Source organism: Crinia signifera, chromosome 6 (assembly GCF_055691185.1).
Source record: "Crinia signifera chromosome 6, ASM5569118v1, whole genome shotgun sequence".
Classification (NCBI taxonomy): Eukaryota; Metazoa; Chordata; class Amphibia; order Anura; family Myobatrachidae; genus Crinia; species Crinia signifera.
The window spans coordinates 291,423,251-291,445,317 of NC_139222.1; the positions used below are offsets into that span (position 1 = coordinate 291,423,251).

Below are 22,067 nucleotides of genomic sequence, written 5' to 3' on the forward strand. Positions count from 1 at the left end.
GGGGGGAGGACGATTCCGTGTACGAACGGGGAGGAAGAGGAGCAGCAGAACACAAGGACATGCACTGACACTGGGGGGAGGACGATTCCGTCTATGAATGGGGAGGAGGAGCAGCAGAACACGAGCCCATGCACTGACACTGGGGACGACGACGATTCCGTGTACGAACGGGGTGGAGGAGGAGCAGCAGTAGAACATGAGGACATGCACTGTCCCTGGGGGGAGGACGATTCCGTGTACGAATGGGGAGGAGGACAAGAAGCAGAACACGAGGACATACACTGACACTGGGGGGAGGACAATTCCGTGTACGAACGGGGTGGAGGAGGAGCAGCAGAACACGAGGACATGCACTGACACTGGGGGAGGACGATTCCGTGTACGAATGGGGAGGAGGACAAGAAGCAGGACACAAGGACATGCACTGAAACTGGGGGGGGGGGACGATTCAGTGTACGAACGAGGAGGAGGAGCAGCAGAATACGAGGACATGCACTGACACTGGGGTGAGGACAATTCCGTGTAAGAACGAGGAGGAGCAGCAGAATACAAGGACATGCACTGACACTGGGGTGAGGACGATTCCGTGTACGAACAAGGAGGAGGAGCAGCAGAACACGAGGACATGCGCTGACACGGGGGAGGACGATTCCGTGTACGAACAGGGAGGAGGAGGAGCAGCAGAACACGAGAACATACACTGACACTGGGGGGAGGACGATTCCGTGTACGAACGAGGAGGAGGAGCAGCAGAACACGAGGACATGCACTGACACTGGGGGGAGGACGATTCCGTGTACAAACGGGGTGGAGGAGGAGCAGCAGAACACGAGGACATGCACTGACACTGGGGGGAGGACGATTCCGTGTACGAATGGGGAGGAGGACAAGAAGCAGAACACGAGGACATACACTGACACTGGGGGGAGGACGATTCCGTGTACGAATGGGGAGGAGGACAAGAAGCAGAACACGAGGACATACACTGACACTGGGGGGAGGACGATTCCGTGTACGAATGGGGAGGAGGACAAGAAGCAGAACACAAGGACATACACTGACACTGGGGGGAGGACGATTCCGTGTACGAACGAGGAGGAGGAGCAGCAGAATAAGAGGACATGCACTGACACTGGGGGGAGGACGATTCCGTGTACGAACGGGGTGGAGAAGGAGCAGCAGAACACGAGGACATGCACTGACACTGGGGGGAGGACGATTCTGTGTACGAACGAGGAGGAGGAGCAGCAGAACACGAGGACATGCACTGACACTGGGGGGAGGACAATTCCGTGTACGAATGGGGTGGAGGAGGAGCAGCAGAACACGAGGACATGCACTGACACTGGGGGGAGGAGGATTCCGTGTACGAATGGGGTGGAGGAGGAGCAGCAGAACACGAGGACATGCACTGACACTGGGGGGAGGACGATTCCGTGTACGAATGGGGAGGAGGAAAAGAAGCAGAACACGAGGACATGCACTGACACTGGGGGGAGGACGATTCCGTGTACGAACGGTGTGGAGGAGGAGCAGCAGAACACGAGGACATGCACTGACACTGGGGGGAGGACGATTCCGTGTACGAACGGGGTGGAGGAGGAGCAGCAGAACACGAGGACATGCACTGACACTGGGGGGAGGACGATTCCGTGTACGAACGGGGTGGAGGAGGAGCAGCAGAACACGAGGACATGCACTGACAATGGGGGGAGGATGATTCAGTGTATGAACGGGGAGGAGTAGCAGAACACGAGGACATGCACTGACACTGGGGGGAGGACGATTCCGTGTAGGAACGGGGAGGAGGAGGAGCAGCAGAACACGAGGACATGCACTGACACTGGGGGGAGGAGGATTCCGTGTACGAATGGGGTGGAGGAGGAGCAGCAGAACACGAGGACATGCACTGACACTGGGGGGAGGACGATTCCGTGTACGAATGGGGAGGAGGAAAAGAAGCAGAACACGAGGACATGCACTGACACTGGGGGGAGGACGATTCCGTGTACGAACGGTGTGGAGGAGGAGCAGCAGAACACGAGGACATGCACTGACACTGGGGGGAGGACGATTCCGTGTACGAATGGGGAGGAGGAAAAGAAGCAGAACACGAGGACATGCACTGACACTGGGGGGAGGACGATTCCGTGTACGAACGGTGTGGAGGAGGAGCAGCAGAACACGAGGACATGCACTGACACTGGGGGGAGGACGATTCCTTGTACGAACGGGGAGGAGGAGGAGCAGCAGAACACGAGGACATGCACTGACACTGGGGGGAGGACGATTCCGTGTACGAACGGGGAGGAGGAGCAGCAGAACAGAAGGACATGCACTGACACTGGGATGAATCCGTGTACGAATGGGGAGGAGGAGGAGCAGCAGAACAGAAGGACATGCACTGACACGGGGGGGAGGACGAATCCATGTACAATCCGGTATGAAATCGGCCGAAAATACGACCGGAGAAAACAAAAATTTAGCAAGCTGCCGGATTGATATTTTACAATGTACTATCAATTTTTATTTTACAATGTACTATCATTCGTACTTGGCTTCCAAATATGTATGTACCGGTATAGAGGTGAGAGGGCGTAATTACCGTATATGTACCGGTATAGAGGTGAGAGGGCGTCATTACCGTATGTACCAGTATAGAGGTGAGGGGGCGTCATTACCGTATGTACCGGTATAGAGGTGAGGGGGCGTTATTACCATATGTACCGGTATAGAGGTGAGGGGCGTCATTACCGTATGCACCGGTATAGAGGTGAGGTGGCGTAATTACCGTATGCACTGGTATAGAGGTGAGGGGGCGTCATTACTGTATGTACTGGTATAGAGGTGAGGGGATGTCATTACCGTATGTACTGGTATAGAGGTGAGGGGCGTCATTACCATATGCACCGGTATAGAGGTGAGGGGCATCATTACCGTATGTACCGGTATAGAGGTGAGGGGCATCATTACCGTATGCACCGGTATAGAGATGAGAGGGCGTCATTACCGTATGTACCACTATAGAGGGGAGGGGGCGTAATTACCATATGCACCGGTATAGAGGTGAGAGGGCGTCATTACGGTATGTACCGGTATAGAGGTGAGGGGGCGTCATTACCGTATGCACCGGCATAGAGGTGAGGCGGCGTCATTACCATATGTACTGGAGGTGAGGGGGCTTCATTACCGTATGTATTGGTATAGAGGTGAATGGGTGTCATTACCGTATGTACCAGTATAGTGGTGAGGGGGCGTCATTTCCGTATGTACCGGTATAGTGGTGAGGGGGCGTCATTACCGTATGTACCGGTATAGTGGTGTGGGGGCGTCATTACCATATGTACCGGTATAGAGATGAGGGGGCGTCATTACCGTATGCACCTGCATAGAGGTGAGGGGGCGTCATTACCGTATGCACCTGCATAGAGGTGAGGGGGCGTCATTACTGTATGTACCGGAGGTGAGGTGGCGTCATTACCGTATGTACCGGTATAGAGATGAGGGGGCGTCACTACCGTATGTACCGGTATAGAGGTGAGGGGGCGTCATTACCGTATGTACCGGTATAGTGGTGAGGGGGCGTCTTTACTGTATGTACCGGTATAGAGGTGAGGGGGTGTCATTACCGTATGCACCTGCATAGAGGTGAGGGGGCGTCATTACCGTATGCACCTGCATAGAGGTGAGGGGGCGTCATTACCGTATGTCCGGAGGTGAGGTGGCGTCATTACCGTATGTACCGGTATAGAGATGAGGGGGCGCCATTACCGTATGTACCGGAGGTGAGGTGGCGTCATTACCGTATGTACCGGTATAGAGATGAGGGGGCGTCATTACCGTGTACGAACGGGGTGGAGGAGGAGCAACAGAACACGAGGACATGCACTGACAATGGGGGGAGGATGATTCAGTGTATGAACGGGGAAGAGGAGGAGCAGCAGAACACGAGGACATGCACTGACACTGGGGGGAGGACGATTCCGTGTAGGAACGGGGAGGAGGAGGAGCAGCAGAACACGAGGACATGCACTGACACTGGGGGGAGGACGATTCCTTGTACGAACGGGGAGGAGGAGGAGCAGCAGAACACGAGGACATGCACTGACACTGGGGGGAGGACGATTCCGTGTACGAACGGGGAGGAGGAGGAGTAGCAGAACAGAAGGACATGCACTGACACTGGGATGAATCCGTGTACGAATGGGGAGGAGGAGGAGCAGCAGAACAGAAGGACATGCACTGACACGGGGGGGAGGACGAATCCATGTACAATCCGGTATGAAATCGGCCGAAAATACGACCGGAGAAAACAAAAATTTAGCAAGCTGCCGGATTGATATTTTACAATGTACTATCAATTTTTATTTTACAATGTACTATCATTCGTACTTGGCTTCCAAATATGTATGTACCGGTATAGAGGTGAGAGGGCGTAATTACCGTATATGTAACGGTATAGAGGTGAGAGGGCGTCATTACCGTATGTACCAGTATAGAGGTGAGGGGGCGTCATTACCGTATGTACCGGTATAGAGGTGAGGGGGCGTCATTACCGTATGTACCGGTATAGAGGTGAGGGGCGTCATTACCGTATGCACCGGTATAGAGGTGAGGTGGCGTAATTACCGTATGCACTGGTATAGAGAGGGCGTCATTACCGTATGTACCGGTATAGAGGTGAGGGGCGTCATTACCGTATGTACCGGTATAGAGGTGAGAGGGCGTCATTACCGTATGTACCGGTATAGAGATGAGGGGGCGTCATTACCGTATGTACCGGTATAGAGGTGAGGGGGCGTCATTACCGTATGTACTGGTATAGAGGTGAGGGGCGTCATTACCGTATGTACTGGTATAGAGGTGAGGGGGCGTCATTACCATATATACCGGTATAGAGGTGAGGGGCGTCATTACCGTATGTACCGGTATAGAGATGAGGGGGCGTCATTACTGTATGTATTGGTATAGAGGTGAGGGGGCGTCATTACTGTACGTACCGGTATAGAGGTGAGGGGCGTCATTACCGTATGTACTGGTATAGAGGTGAGGGGCGTCATTACCGTATGTACTGGTATAGAGGTGAGGGGGCATCATTACTGTATGTACCGGTATAGAGGTGAGGGGGCGTCATTACCGTATGCACCGGTATAGAGGTGAGAGGGCGTCATTACCGTATGTACCGATATAGAGGTGAGAGGGCGTCATTACCGTATGTACCGGTATAGAGGTGAGGGGGCGTCATTACTGTATGTACCGGTATAGAGGTGAGGGGGCGTCATTACCGTATGTACCGGTATAGAGATGAGGGGGCGTCATTACCGTATGTACCGGTATAGAGGTGAGGGGGCGTCATTACCGTATGTACCGGTATAGAGGTGAGGGGGCGTCATTACTGTATGTACCGGTATAGAGGTGAGGTGGCGTCATTACCGTATATACCGGTATAGAGGTGAGGGGCGTCATTACCGTATGTACCGGTATAGAGGTGAGAGGGCGTCATTACCGTATGTACCGATATAGAGGTGAGAGGGCGTCATTACCGTATGTACCGGTATAGAGATGAGGGGGCGTCATTACCGTATATACCGGTATAGAGGTGAGGGGGGCGTCATTACCGTATGTACCGGTATAGAGATGAGAGGGCGTCATTACTGTATGTACCGATATAGAGGTGAGGGGGCGTCATTACTGTATGTACCGGTATAGAGGTGAGGGGGCGTCATTACTGTATATACCGGTATAGAGGTGAGGGGCGTCATTACCGTATGTACCGGTATAGAGGTGAGAGGGCGTCATTACCGTATGTACCGATATAGAGGTGAGGGGGCGTCATTACTGTATGTACCGGTATAGAGATGAGGGGGCGTCATTACCGTATATACCGGTATAGAGATAAGGGGGCATCATTACTGTATGCACTGGTATAGAGGTGAGGGGCGTCATTACCGTATATACCGGTATAGAGGTGAGGGGCGTCATTACCGTATGTACCGGTATAGAGGTGAGAGGGCGTCATTACCGTATGTACCGATATAGAGGTGAGAGGGCGTCATTACCGTATGTACCGGTATAGAGATGAGGGGGCGTCATTACCGTATATACCGGTATAGAGGTGAGTGGGTGTCATTACTGTATGTACCGATATAGAGGTGAGGGGGCGTCATTACTGTATGCACCGGTATAGTGGTGAGGGGGCGTCATTACCGTATGTACCGGTATAGAGATGAGGGGGCGTCATTACTGTATGCACCGGTATAGAGGTGAGGGGGCGTCATTACTGTATGTACCGATATAGAGGTGAGAGGGCGTCATTACTGTATGTACCGGTATAGAGATGAGGGGGCGTCATTACTGTATGCACCGGTATAGTGGTGAGGGGGCGTCATTACCGTACGTACCGGTATAGAGGTGAGGGGGCGTCATTACTGTATGTACCGGTATAGAGGTGAGGGGGCGTCATTACTTTATGTACCGGTATAGAGATGAGGGGGCGTCATTACTGTATGCACCGGTATAGTGGTGAGGGGGCGTCATTACCGTACGTACCGGTATAGAGGTGAGGGGGCGTCATTACTGTATGTACCGGTATAGAGATGAGGCGGCGTCATTACCGTATGTACCGGTATAGAGGTGAGGGGGCGTCATTACCGTATGTACCGGTATAGAGGTGAGGGGGCGTCATTACCGTATATACCGATATAGAGGTGAGAGGGCGTCATTACCGTATGTACCGGTATAGAAGTCAGGGGGCGTCATTACTGTATGTACCGATATAGAGGTGAGAGGGCGTCATTACCGTACGTACCGGTATAGAGGTGAGGGGGCGTCATTACCATATGTACCGGTATAGAGGTGAGGGGGCGTCATTACCGTATGTACCGGTATAGAGGTGAGGGGGCGTCATTACCGTATGTACCGGTATAGAGATGAGGGGGCGTCATTACTGTATGCACCGGTATAGTGGTGAGGGGGCGTCATTACCGTATGTACCGGTATAGAGATGAGGGGGCGTCATTACCGTACGTACCGGTATAGAGGTGAGGGGGCGTCATTACCATATGTACCGGTATAGAGGTGAGGGGGCGTCATTACTGTATGTACCGATATAGAGGTGAGGGAGCGTCATTACTGTATGTACCGGTATAGAGATGAGGGGGCGTCATTACTGTATGTACCGATATAGAGGTGAGAGGGCGTCATTACCGTATGTACCGGTATAGAGGTGAGGGGGCGTCATTACTGTATGTACCGATATAGTGGTGAGGGGGCGTCATTACCGTATGTACCGATATAGAGGTGAGGGGGCGTCATTACCGTATGTACCGGTATAGTGGTGAGGGGGCGTCATTACCGTATGTACCGATATAGAGGTGAGGGGGCGTCATTACTGTATGTACCGGTATAGAGGTGAGGGGGCGTCATTACCGTATGTACCGATATAGAGGTGAGGGGGCGTCATTACCGTATGTACCGGTATAGTGGTGAGGGGGCGTCATTACTGTATGTACCGATATAGAGGTGAGGGGGCGTCATTACCGTATGTACCGATATAGAGGTGAGGGGGCGTCATTACTGTATGTACCGATATAGAGGTGAGGGGGCGTCATTACCGTATGTACCGGTATAGTGGTGAGGGGGCGTCATTACCGTATGTACCGATATAGAGGTGAGAGGGCGTCATTACCGTACGTACCGGTATAGAGATGAGGGGGCGTCATTACTGTATGTACCGGTATAGAGGTGAGGGGGCGTCATTACCGTATGCGCCGGTATAGAGGTGAGGGGGCGTCATTACTGTATGTACCGATATAGAGGTGAGAGGGCGTCATTACCGTATGTACCGGTATAGAGATGAGGGGGCGTCATTACTGTATGTACCGGTATAGAGGTGAGGGGGCGTCATTACTGTATGTACCGATATAGAGGTGAGAGGGCGTCATTACCGTACGTACCGGTATAGAGATGAGGGGGCGTCATTACTGTATGTACCGGTATAGAGGTGAGGGGGCGTCATTACCGTATGCGCCGGTATAGAGGTGAGGGGGCGTCATTACTGTATGTACCGGTATAGAGGTGAGGGGGCGTCATTACTGTATGTACCGGTATAGAGGTGAGGGGGCGTCATTACCGTATGTACCGGTATAGAGGTGAGGGGGCGTCATTACTGTATGTACCGGTATAGAGGTGAGGGGGCGTCATTACCGTATGTACCGGTATAGAGATGAGGGGGCGTCATTACTGTATGTACCGGTATAGAGGTGAGGGGGCGTCATTACTGTATGTACCGATATAGAGGTGAGAGGGCGTCATTACCGTACGTACCGGTATAGAAGTCAGGGGGCGTCATTACCGTATGTACCGGTATAGAGGTGAGGGGCGTCATTACCGTATGTACCGATATAGAGGTGAGAGGGCGTCATTACCGTATGCACCGGTATAGAGATGAGGGGGCGTCATTACCGTATGCACCGGTATAGAGGTGAGGGGGCGTCATTACTGTATGTAGCGGTATAGAGGTGAGGGGGCGTCATTACCGTATGTACCGGTATAGAGGTGAGGGGGCGTCATTACCGTATGCGCCGGTATAGAGATGAGGGGGCGTCATTACTGTATGTACCGGTATAGAGGTGAGGGGGCGTCATTACCGTATGTACCGGTATAGAGATGAGGGGGCGTCATTACTGTATGTACCGGTATAGAGGTGAGGGGGCGTCATTACTGTATGTACCGGTATAGAGGTGAGGGGGCTTCATTACCGTATATACCGGTATAGAGGTGAGGGGGCATTATTACCGTTTGTACTGGTATAGAGATGAGGCGGTGTCATTACCGTATATATACCGGTATAGAGGTGAGGGCGCGTCATTACCGTATATACCGGTATAGAGGTGAGGGCGCGTCATTACCGTATATACCGGTATAGAGGTGAGAGCGTTTCATTACTGTATGTATGTACTAACCATCTTACACACGGACTTGGCATCCTCAGAGAACTTCACCGTGTACACCTCGTCTGTCTCTAGGACCCTGCGATCCACCTCCTCCCTCTTCACCTTCTCCTTCCTGCCCCGGAACGGCGACTGACCGGCGATCATTTCATAGATCAGGCAGCCCAGGCCCCAGTAATCCGGGCTGAAGGTGTAGCGCTGGTTATTGAGGACCTCAGGGGCTGGAAGAGAGGACGAGATATACTACCACCATTATTACATACATGTATACATAGGTCTGGAAGACATACAGGAATTACCATTTCCAAATGCCTGCGCCATACATGTGCAACTCAGATACCGGCACACGGTATGTCACACGCTATACATGTGCAGCTCAGATACTGGCACACGTTACATCACACGCTATACATGTGCAGCTCAGATACTGGCACATGTTACATCATACACTATACATATGCAGCTCAGATACTGGCACACGTTACATCATACACTATACATGTGCAGCTCAGATACTGGCACACGTTACATCATACACTATACATGTGCAGCTCAGATACTGGCATACGTTACATCATACACTATACATGTGCAGCTCAGATACTGGCACACGGTATGTCACACGCTATACATGTGCAGCTCAGATACTGGCACACGGTATGTCACACGCTATACATGTGCAGCTTAGATACTGGCACACGTTACATCATACACTATACATGTGCAGCTCAGATACTGGCACACGTTACATCATACACTATACATGTGCAGCTTAGATACTGGCACACGTTACATCATACACTATACATGTGCAGCTCAGATACTGGCACACGTTACATCATACACTATACACGTGCAACTCAGATACTGGCACACGTTACATCATACACTATACATGTGCAGCTCAGATACTGGCACACGTTACATCATACACTATACATGTGCAGCTCAGATACTGGCACACGTTACATCATACACTATACATGTGCAGCTCAGATACTGGCACACGTTACAACATACACTATACATGTGCAGCTCAGATACTGGCACATGTTACATCATACACTATACATGTGCAGCTCAGATACTGGCACATGTTACATCATACACTATACATGTGCAGCTCAGATACTGGCACACGTTACATCATACACTATACATGTGCAGCTCAGATACTGGCACACGTTACATCATACACTATACATGTGCAGCTCAGATACTGGCACACGTTACATCATACACTATACATGTGCAGCTCAGATACTGGCACACGTTACAACATACACTATACATGTGCAGCTCAGATACTGGCACATGTTACATCATACACTATACATGTGCAGCTCAGATACTGGCACATGTTACATCATACACTATACATGTGCAGCTCAGATACTGGCACACGTTACATCATACACTATACATGTGCAGCTCAGATACTGGCACACGTTACATCATACACTATACATGTGCAGCTCAGATACTGGCACACGTTACATCATACACTATACATGTGCAGCTTAGATACTGGCACACGGTATGTCACACGCTATACATGTGCAGCTCAGATACTGGCATACGTTACATCATACACTATACATGTGCAGCTCAGATACTGGCACACGGTATGTCACACGCTATACATGTGCAGCTTAGATACTGGCACACGTTACATCATACACTATACATGTGCAGCTCAGACACTGGCACACGTTACATCATACACTATACATGTGCAGCTCAGACACTGGCACACGTTACATCATACACTATACATGTGCTGCTCAGACACTGGCACACGTTACATCATACACTATACATGTGCAGCTCAGATACTGGCACACGTTACATCATACACTATACATGTGCAGCTCAGACACTGGCACACGTTACATCATACACTATACATGTGCAGCTCAGATACTGGCACACGTTACAACATACACTATACATGTGCAGCTCAGATACTGGCACATGTTACATCATACACTATACATGTGCAGCTCGGATACTGGCACACGTTACATCATACACTATACATGTGCAGCTCAGATACTGGCACACGTTACATCATACACTATACACGTGCAACTCAGATACTGGCACACGTTACATCATACACTATACATGTGCAGCTCAGATACTGGCACACGTTACATCATACATTTACATGTGCAGCTCAGATACTGGCACACGTTACATCATACACTATACATGTGCAGCTCAGATACTGGCACACGTTACATCATACACTATACATGTGCAGCTCAGATACTGGCACACGTTACATCATACACTATACATGTGCAGCTCAGATACTGGCACACGTTACATCATACACTATACATGTGCAGCTCAGATACTGGCACACGTTACATCATACACTATACATGTGCAGCTCAGATACTGGCACACGTTACATCATACATTTACATGTGCAGCTCAGATACTGGCACACGTTACATCATACACTATACATGTGCAGCTCAGATACTGGCACACGTTACATCATACACTATACATGTGCAGCTCAGATACTGGCACACGTTACATCATACACTATACATGTGCAGCTCAGACACTGGCACACGTTACATCATACACTATACATGTGCAGCTCAGACACTGGCACACGTTACATCATACACTATACATGTGCTGCTCAGACACTGGCACACGTTACATCATACACTATACATGTGCAGCTCAGATACCGGCACACGTTACATCATACACTATACATGTGCAGCTCAGATACTGGCACACGTTACATCATACATTTACATGTGCAGCTCAGATACTGGCACACGTTACATCATACACTATACATGTGCAGCTCAGATACTGGCACACGTTACATCATACACTATACATGTGCAGCTCAGACACTGGCACACGTTACATCATACACTATACATGTGCAGCTCAGACACTGGCACACGTTACATCATACACTATACATGTGCTGCTCAGACACTGGCACACGTTACATCATACACTATACATGTGCAGCTCAGATACCGGCACACGTTACATCATACACTATACATGTGCAGCTCAGACACTGGCACACGTTACATCATACACTATACATGTGCTGCTCAGACACTGGCACACGTTACATCATACACTATACATGTGCAGCTCAGATACCGGCACACGTTACATCATACACTATACATGTGCAGCTCAGACACTGGCACACATTACATCATACACTATACATGTGCAGCTCAGACACTGGCACACGTTACATCATACACTATACATGTGCAGCTCAGATACTGGCACACGTTACATCATACACTATACATGTGCAGCTCAGATACTGGCACACGTTACATCATACACTATACATGTGCAGCTCAGATACTGGCACACGTTACATCATACATTTACATGTGCAGCTCAGATACTGGCACACGTTACATCATACACTATACATGTGCAGCTCAGATACTGGCACACGTTACATCATACACTATACATGTGCAGCTCAGATACTGGCACACGTTACATCATACACTATACATGTGCAGCTCAGACACTGGCACACGTTACATCATACACTATACATGTGCAGCTCAGATACTGGCACACGTTACATCATACACTATACATGTGCAGCTCAGATACTGGCACACGTTACATCATACACTATACATGTGCAGCTCAGATACTGGCACACGTTACATCATACACTATACATGTGCAGCTCAGATACTGGCACACGTTACAACATACACTATACATGTGCAGCTCAGATACTGGCACATGTTACATCATACACTATACATGTGCAGCTCAGATACTGGCACACGTTACATCATACACTATACATGTGCAGCTCAGACACTGGCACACGTTACATCATACACTATACATGTGCAGCTCAGATACTGGCACACGTTACATCATACACTATACATGTGCAGCTCAGACACTGGCACACGTTACATCATACACTATACATGTGCAGCTCAGATACTGGCACACGTTACATCATACACTATACATGTGCAGCTCAGATACTGGCACACGTTACATCATACACTATACATGTGCAGCTCAGATACTGGCACACGTTACATCATACACTATACATGTGCAGCTCAGATACTGGCACACGTTACATCATACACTATACATGTGCAGCTCAGACACTGGCACACGTTACATCATACACTATACATGTGCAGCTCAGATACTGGCACACGTTACATCATACACTATACATGTGCAGCTCAGATACTGGCACATGTTACATGACACGCTATAGATCTGGACTACGGATGAAGTATATTACACCTATAGTATGGAGCTATAATACACGGAGGTGTTATACTTACCCATGTACCCCACCGTCCCCACACGTCCCCTGATTGAGTCTCCCTCTGGAATCTTCACAGCTAAACCCAAATCTGATATCCGTATGTGACCTGCAATAGGAATAGCAAAGTTATGGGCAGAGGAGCTGGCTCTCTATTGTGCCTACAGCGTACAGCGGTGATCCTTCAAATATATATATATATATATATATAAATATTTTTGCCCTGCACTCGCTGGTTGAATATATGGTGAATTACCCGGTGCCTTCCTCATGGGGTCATCTGACCTTACAGATACAGCATACAGACAGGCGGCACTCCCAGGATTTCTTGTGCAAGTAACGTGTCATTTTATTTCGTATTTCACATACATCAAGAATAAAGTTAGGATATACTCAACGTTTCCGTCCATTAAGGACCTTCATCAGGAGATAAACATCACTTGCAACTATCCAAAAAGAGCACAGCATGGACCACACAGCAGGTTCCTACAGCGAATGTATATATGTGTATGTCGGACGATCCTGTTCTTTTGTTTTTTCAGTTTTTGTTCTGTTGGTTTGTCTCACTTCTTCATCTGCTGGTCTACGACTAACCCTGATACTATGACAGCTGGAGGACTGGGATTCCTCGATGACAATTTGTTCCCAAAGGCTGAACATGATGGCGTCATTTCCCTAACTGACGACGACAAGGTGCTCTGTGAGCAGTCAGACTTCGACACCTTGCCTACTGAATCACCCACCGATTTATATCAAAGATTACCAAGGCTTTAAAAACGTGAAACAGATCTCTCTTTACATGGACACTTCCTCTCCGAATATCACAGGAAGAAATATATCCCACGAGGATTCAGGGTATCTAACATACCAACAATTGGGAGAAACAATCCCACATTCTGCAGCCGCGGGTGCGGCGTACTAAAAAAATGTTCATTTGACCTAATGTTACTGGTTGTGGAGGAAGTTGGCATTGAATTAAAAAAAGTTAAGAAAGATATAGACGAATTTGGGATCGCAGACCTGGCCACCATTAAAAGTGACAAGATGTGTAACCTTATCGATAAAATTTGGGTACAGGTAGAAACCTATAAAAGAGACCTAATTTCCTTCAAACTGAATAAATTATCGGTAGTCTCCTCCGATTACAAAAATCATACCGTTTATCGGTGGCTAGCCGGTGAATCAAGTTCTAGATGCACACAGCGCCCTCTTAGACAAAAACGCCAACAAAGAAACCCCCACCAACTTAACATGGGATCCTCAACTTCAGCCCCCGACACTGACCACTCCGGACAACAATCTGATTTTTTAGAGGTAGTTTCGGCGGTTCCAACAAACCCGCATGACCACCAAGAGGAAGGGCATAGACCGCACCCCCGCCACGGAGGAACTGGGAAAAAGAAACAGGAAACAAGTCCAGACCTAGTTTTTAATTTATCTGATACCACCCTGACTCCACCCATGATATCAGTATTGTCAAAAGGACTGTCCTTAGTCCCTACCATTATCCATGACACGTTCAAAGCTTCAGTTGATCTGTATAAAATTCAGCCGTAAACTCAGACAGCACGAACCATCATCGTCATTTGACCCAACCTCTTCAAATTCAAGTATCAAAACATTCACGAGACTGTATGAACGAGATATACAACAGACTACTAGCAAACCAAGATATGACAATTTAACCCATGATGAACGAGTTACACTCAGAGTTAAAACAAAACACTAATCTAGTAATACGCCCAGCAGACAAAGGGGGAGCTGTGGTGGTACAAAATTGGACACGGTATCATGAGGAGATCGCCCGCCAACTGGCAGATACTAACACTTATAAGCATGTCAAACAGAATCCAATTCCCGAATTTAAAAGAAAAGTTGATACTCTACTACAAAAGGGACTCACCAAAGAGAACTTGAGTTTCTGACTGCACAATTTCCGGTCTGCTCCATATTATATACATTACCAAAAATCCATAAATCCAATACCCAACCACCAGGCAGGCCCATAATATCTGCTTAACAATCTCTGCTTCAACTGTTAGCCATATTTGTAGACTACCATCTACAACCCCTTGTCACTACTAGTAATACCTACATCCGGGACATGGCTGATTTCATCAATAAAAGAAGTCGACATCACTTGTGAATTACAACTAGCCACCATGGACGTCAGTTCACTTTACACTTGATTCCCCATGATGACGGGCTCTTGGTGCTCTGAAAAAAAACTGGATGAAAGACAACTTAGAGATCCCCTACTGACTTTTTGGTCGAAATGGCATCACTAATTCTCACGTGTAACCATTTCCTCTACTATCATAAATACTACGTCCAAATTTCTGGCACAGCGATGGACTCTAGTTTGGCCCTCTCTTACGCGGGATTGTTTATGCTGGAATATGAAAACACCCACATATTACCAAAATTTGCAAGTTATATTCAATTCTACAAACATTTCATAGACAATGTTTTCCTATTATGGTCTGGCTCTACCGATGAGTTCCACAAAATGGTGACAGAGCTAAATGACCTCAATAGTCCCATTAAGTTCACACATTTGATAGATACCAACTCTATCAACTTCTTGGACATCAACGTAACCATCCAGGGAGGCAATCTGCAGACGTGTTTATTTTGTAAATCAACAGATAACAATACCCCGTTACCCACGGAAAGCCAGCATCCGTCAGCACTAAAAGAACATCTACCAATATCCCAATATATGCGGGTGATTAGGAATAACACCATCATGGAAAATCAACTGACTGAGATGATAGAGCGGTTCACCCAAAGGGGATACTCACCAAACACACCAACCAAATGTCTGCTGAAAGTACAACAGAATATTTCAGAAAGCCACTAGATATCTGACATTTCCAGACAAAAGCAAGACCCCCTCCAATGAAAATCCAGAAGAGTTTTAAACAACATTGGCCAATAATTTAATCAGACAATGCACTAAAATTACAACGACACGGCCACCCAATGATGGCCTATAAAAAAGGCGCAAACTTGAAACAGCTACTAATGAGACCCACAGCGAGCCCCGTCACAGAACAAAAATGTACCTGACTATACTCCCAACAACCCGGTGGATTTCGGTGCACCGGATGCACCACCTGCAATAGCATGATTCATTCCGGCAAACCCATCAATATCCGATTCAGTCTCCACTGCTTAATGGACCATGTTGTATATTTATTAAATTGTCCATGTGGTGTAGCCTACGTTGGTATGACCACCAGAAAATTCCGGGAACAGATGGCTAACCACCGCAACTCAATCCGGGCAGCCACAGAGAGACGCAAGGCAGAGCTACCCACACCTCACCACTTTCTGGCAGCAGGTCATCAGATCTCTAGTCTGAGGTGCCATTTGATTGATTGGATACCCCCGCCACCCAGAGGGGGAGACCGTGGACTTCTCTTGAGAAAGAGAGAAAGTCGTTGGATTTACCAACTAGAAACACTGGCCCCTAGGGGCTTGAACGAGAACAATCCATTGTCTATATTTCTGGGATAAAGTTACACACTCTTTCCCGGATCATTACCAGTTCTGGCTTATAGTTTCCAGCATCTCTACCTTAGGTTTTCTTCTTTATTGTAGACCTCATGCTGTAGACCCTCCCCCCTCTGTCTATCCCTTCACTGGCTCCCCATTCCTTTCCGAGTTCTCTTTAAACTCCTCACCACCACCTACAAGGCTCTCTCCTCCTCCACCGCTCCTTACCTCTCTTCACTGATCTCTATACACACTCCCTCCCGACCTCTTCGCTCCATCGCTGACCGCCGACTGACCTCTCACCTAATCACCTCCTCCCACTCCCGTGTCCAAGACTTCTCTCGCGCTGCCCCCCTGCACTGGAACAACCTCCCGCCACCCATCAGGCTTTCTGATTCCCTTACCTCCTTCAAGCGCTCCCTCAAAACCCACTTTTTTCGACTAGCCTATCCCTCCTCCTAACCTCTTTTGATCCTCCTATCCTGCCTCCGTTCCCCTCCGTTCCTACTAATCCTGTTGTTTTTCGTTCGTCCACCCACCTATTTTTAGCATGTTAACTCTTATGAGTAGGGTCCTCCTGCCTCACGTACTCACCCTACCTCTTTACCTCACCTGTCCTCCTGTCCTGTTCTTCCCTTCCTCTACTTCATCTTCAGTCTCCTCGACAATTTTGACACCTACTTCTGAACTGATGCTGATTTTATTTCTACCAGCTATACCCCTATTTATACTGTATTTTTCAACACACCCTGTACGTTAACTTGTCATTTGTTTTTTGTTTGCTATGTACGGCGCTGCGGACACTTTGCGGCGCCTTATAAATAAACGTACTACTACTAAACAACATTTGTATATCATGCACCCCTCTCCATAGGCAACGGGGTTTGCCCACTTACCAAAGCCAATCTGATAAGACAACCCATACTGTGTTCTACATTACTTCAAAATACATCTATAAATAAGTAAACAGTGTGATAGAAAGTAAAATGAGGACCCATAAAAGGCAAAGAATCAAAAATAAAATATAAAAATATATAAAAAACTAAAAACTAAAAATGATAAAAAAAAATTAAAATAATAAACTATAACAATAATAATAGATAAAACACCATTGAACCAAACAGCAATTGATTTATTTATGAATTTTCTGAAAAGCACAAAAAAATTGCCAATTTGATTCAAATGATACTTATTTTCTAGCTTGGTAGCAATGCTGCCATTTTGCTTGCACCCAGTAATGTGACCTCATAACATTGCTGGACATACACATATATTACATAGTCCACAACCTATATACTACATTTATATGGCCAGTGCTTATTAACAGCTTAATTTACTATTCTAATTGGATTCATAATACAGCCATTCATCCCTGAGATAAGTTCTAACTCTGGCCATCTAAAATATGGACCCGGCATTTCCCCCCGACAACAGTGCAGAGACAGTGAATCGATACATCAGTTAACACATAGCACGCCCAGTTGTGTAATGATTAGCCCGATTACTATAGTAAATTCTCTTTGGTAAAAGTGGCTTATATCAGGGAAAATTCTCCCTTCAAAACTGGACCTTTAGAAGAGGATGATGCTGGTTCCAAAAAGTCATGGCAGTGTTGGGGGGGGGGGGGGGCAGCAGTTTGATGTCAGTGGAGGTAGGACAGCGAAGAGTGTGGCAGTGTGTTGTTGGTGGAGGTAGGACAAAGAAGAGTGCGGCAGTGTGTTGTTGGTGGAGGTAGGACAGAGAAGAGTGCGGCAGTATGTTATTGGTGGAGGTAGGACAGAGAAGAGTGCGGCAGTGTGTTGTTGGTGGAGGTAGGACAGAGAAAAGTGTGGCAGTGTGTTGTTGGTGGAGGTAGGACAGAGAAGAGTGTGGCAGTGTGTTGTTAGTGGAGGTAGGACAGAGAAGAGTGCGGCAGTGTGTTGTTGGTGGAGGTAGGACAGAGAAGAGTGCGGCAGTGTGTTATTGGTGGAGGTAGGACAGAGAAGAGAGCGGCAGTGTGTTGTTGGTGGAGGTAGGACAGAGAAGAGAGCGGCAGTGTGTTGTTGGTGGAGGTAGGACAGAGAAGAGTGTGGCAGTGTGTTGTTGGTGGAGGTAGGACAGAGAAGAGTGTGGCAGTATGTTATTGGTGGAGGTAGGACAGAGAAGAGAGCGGCAGTGTGTTGTTGGTGGAGGTAGGACAGAGAAGAGTGGGTACTTGTGTATTATCTGGGCGCCCAATTTTTTCATCGCATGCCACTACTTAAGGCATGCGATGCGATGCGATTTTTCATTGTAAAGACCCGATTTTTCATTGTATAGTCACCCATGGGTGATTTCATACCCCCACTATCCAACTACGCATGGAGTTGATTTTATATAGTGTGGCGAGCGCAGCGAGCCCCACGAGGGGATGCAGATTACTTTACATGTATTCTGCGTCCACTCGCCACGCTTCGGGCTCGGTGGCTCGCTGCGCTCGCCACACTATATAAATATATTGCATGCGATACAATACAATGAAAAAATCGGGCGCCCAAATATTACACAAGTACCGAAGAGTGCAGCAGTGTGTTGTTGGTGGAGGTAGGACAGAGAAGAGTGCGGCAGTGTGTTGTTGGTAGAGGTAGGACAGAGAAGAGTGGGACAGTGTGTTGTTGGTGGAGGTAGGACAGAGAAGAGTGGGACAGTGTGTTGTTGGTGGAGGTAGGACAGAGAAGAGTGCGGCAGTGTGTTGTTGGTGGAGGTAGGACAGAGAAGAGTGGGGCAGTGTGTTGTTGGTGGAGGTAGGACAGAGAAGAGTGCGGCAGTGTGTTGTTGGCGGAGGTAGGACAGAGAAGAGTGGGGCAGTGTGTTGTTGGTGGAGGTAGGACAGAGAAGAGTGTGCGGCAGTGTGTTGTTGGCGGAGGTAGGACAGTGAAGAGTGCGGCAGTGTGTTGTTGGTGGAGGTAGGACAGAGAAGAGTGCGGCAGTGTGTTGTTGGTGGAGGTAGGACAGAGAAGAGTGCTGCAGTGTGTTGTTGGTGGAGGTAGGACAGAGAAGAGTGCGGCAGTGTGTTGTTGGTGGAGGTAAGACAGAGAAGAGTGTGGCAGTGTGTTGTTGGAGGAAGGACAGAGAAGAGTGCGGCAGTGTGTTGTTGGTGGTGGTAGGACAGAGAAGAGTGCGGCAGTGTGTTATTGGTGGATGTAGGACAGAGAAGAGTGCGGCAGTGTGTAGTTGGTGGAGGTAGTACAGAGAAGAGTGCGGCAGTGTGTTGTTGGTGGAGGTAGGACAGAGAAGAGTGCGGCAGTGTGTTGTTGGTGGAAGTAGGACAGAGAAGAGTGCGGCAGTGTGTTGTTGGTGGAGGTAGGACAGAGAAAAGTGCGGCAGTGTGTTGTTGGTGGACTGGAGGTAGGACAGAGAAGTACCATTTTCTATCTGTTGCTGCTGATCATCATCCGGGGAGCCCAGTTAGTTGTCTCCTCCGTTTCCAGAGCCTGACGTAAGCTACATCTTAGCAGCAGATTAATTCGCTTTTCATGGTGGAAACATTCTATATTTTAGCAGTGTTTACACATTGAGTGTCCTTGGGAAAGGAAGATGCCAGAATATTAGAGATCCTGGGCCCCAGCCCAGTTAGTGTCGTGAGGGTTTAACACTAGTGCAAAAATAGCAACAAATCATGGGTGCAAGATTCCCAAACTGCTGCTTGTACGTGCGAGGTTCTGCAGCAGCTGTGGTGCTGGGTTAGGAAATGCAGTGCACACAATTTAAATCACTAATTTTAGCAGCTCATGCTGTCACATCTGATATGTACTCAGCTGGACTAGGCCTGTAATTGTTCTTTGTTTTCCCCAGTACAGAAAAATATGGGCAAGAGAAAGTAAATAAGGTCCTCGTACGCTTCACTCCTCATATAGACACTACATCCCTGGGTAAAGGCTACAGGAGAGGATCTGGGATTGGTGATGTGACATTTGGTTATCCAAGTAGGGGCTGGAGGAGAGGATATGTAGTGGGTGGTATTTCCGAGGACATCCAGGTAGGGGCTAGAGGAGAGGGTTTGAGGTTGGTGATCTGACCTTTGGATATCCACATAGGAGCTGGAGGAGAGGATATGTGGTGGGTGGTATATCCTAGGACAAACAGGTAGGAGCTAAAGGATAGGATCTGGGGTTGGTGATCTGACCTTTGGATATCCTATGTGGTGAGTGGTATGTCCTAAATATCCAGGTAGGGGCTAGAGTACAGGATTTGGGGTTGGTGGTGTGCCCTAGGACATCCAGGTAGAGGATAGCAGAGAGGGTCTGAGATTGGTGTGTGCCCTAGGACATCCCTAGATAGGGGCTAGAGGAGAGGATCTGGGGTTGGTGGTGTGCCCTAGGACATCCCTAGGTAGGGGCTAGAGGAGAGGATATAGGGATGGTGTGTGCCCTAGGACATCCATGTAGATGCTAGCGGAGAGGTTCTGGGGTTGGATATGTGCAGTTTCATCTTAGATGTCCGCTCACAACCTACATTTCAAGCATTCATAAACTAAGCCAATACTATTCCCATTGGCCACTAGTAGTTTTGTACCTGACATGTCTATCTCTGTAGAGAACGTGACACAAAACCCTCAAGCTTCCTAGTACTCATCATGGCAACGACCCTGTGTACTCACCATAGTCATCTAGAAGAATATTTTCTGGCTTCAGATCTCTAAATGGAACAGAACATTAATGAGCCTCAGTGCATCTAATTTGCAATCATTCTTTATGAAATAGATGAAACGATGAGAATGTATAATGTGGCGTCCATATTGCATCAGTGTATTACAGATCGGATGTGTGATTGCCAGCAACACGGGCTGTCTCACCGGTATACAATGCTCTCTCGATGAAGGTCACCAAGGCCACACAGTATTTCGGCTGCATAAAAGGATGCCCTCTGCTCTTGGAAGCCGGGGTTCCCCATGCTATATATATGGAACTTTAGGTCTCCTCCATTCATTAATGTGAGAACCAGACAGAGGGCGTCCTTCGTCTCGTACGCGTAAGCTAGGTTCACCTGGGGGAATGGAAAGGCCATTAGTTGTCAACTGTTCATTGTTTGCTGATATACTTCATGTTCTCATGCACAAAGACAATACATTTAGTGATGGTGGAGCCACCACAGGTGGTTCTAGGAATTGTTGAGGCCAGGAGTTAGGTGGCCATGTTACAAAATGGCAAGACAGTAATTCCGACAATGTACAATGTGTTAGTACAGATTATATTATATATATATATATATATATATATATATATATATATATATATATATATATATATATATATATATATATATAA

At 48.0% G+C, this 22,067-nt stretch overlaps 1 protein-coding gene across 2 annotated transcripts in view; it reads right to left on the bottom strand.

The window, feature by feature from the left end:
• Positions 1–22,067, bottom strand: part of GRK5 (G protein-coupled receptor kinase 5) — a 149,813-nt gene that overhangs the window by 18,501 nt on the left and 109,245 nt on the right. For both annotated transcript variants that reach the window (XM_083149924.1, XM_083149925.1), the window contains exons 9-12: positions 21,596–21,786; positions 21,401–21,438; positions 13,301–13,390; positions 8,964–9,172 (exon numbers count right to left, since the gene is read on the bottom strand). In XM_083149924.1, the coding sequence (XP_083006050.1) occupies positions 8,964–9,172; positions 13,301–13,390; positions 21,401–21,438; positions 21,596–21,786 (528 nt within the window). The remainder of the gene's footprint in view (positions 1–8,963; positions 9,173–13,300; positions 13,391–21,400; positions 21,439–21,595; positions 21,787–22,067) is intronic.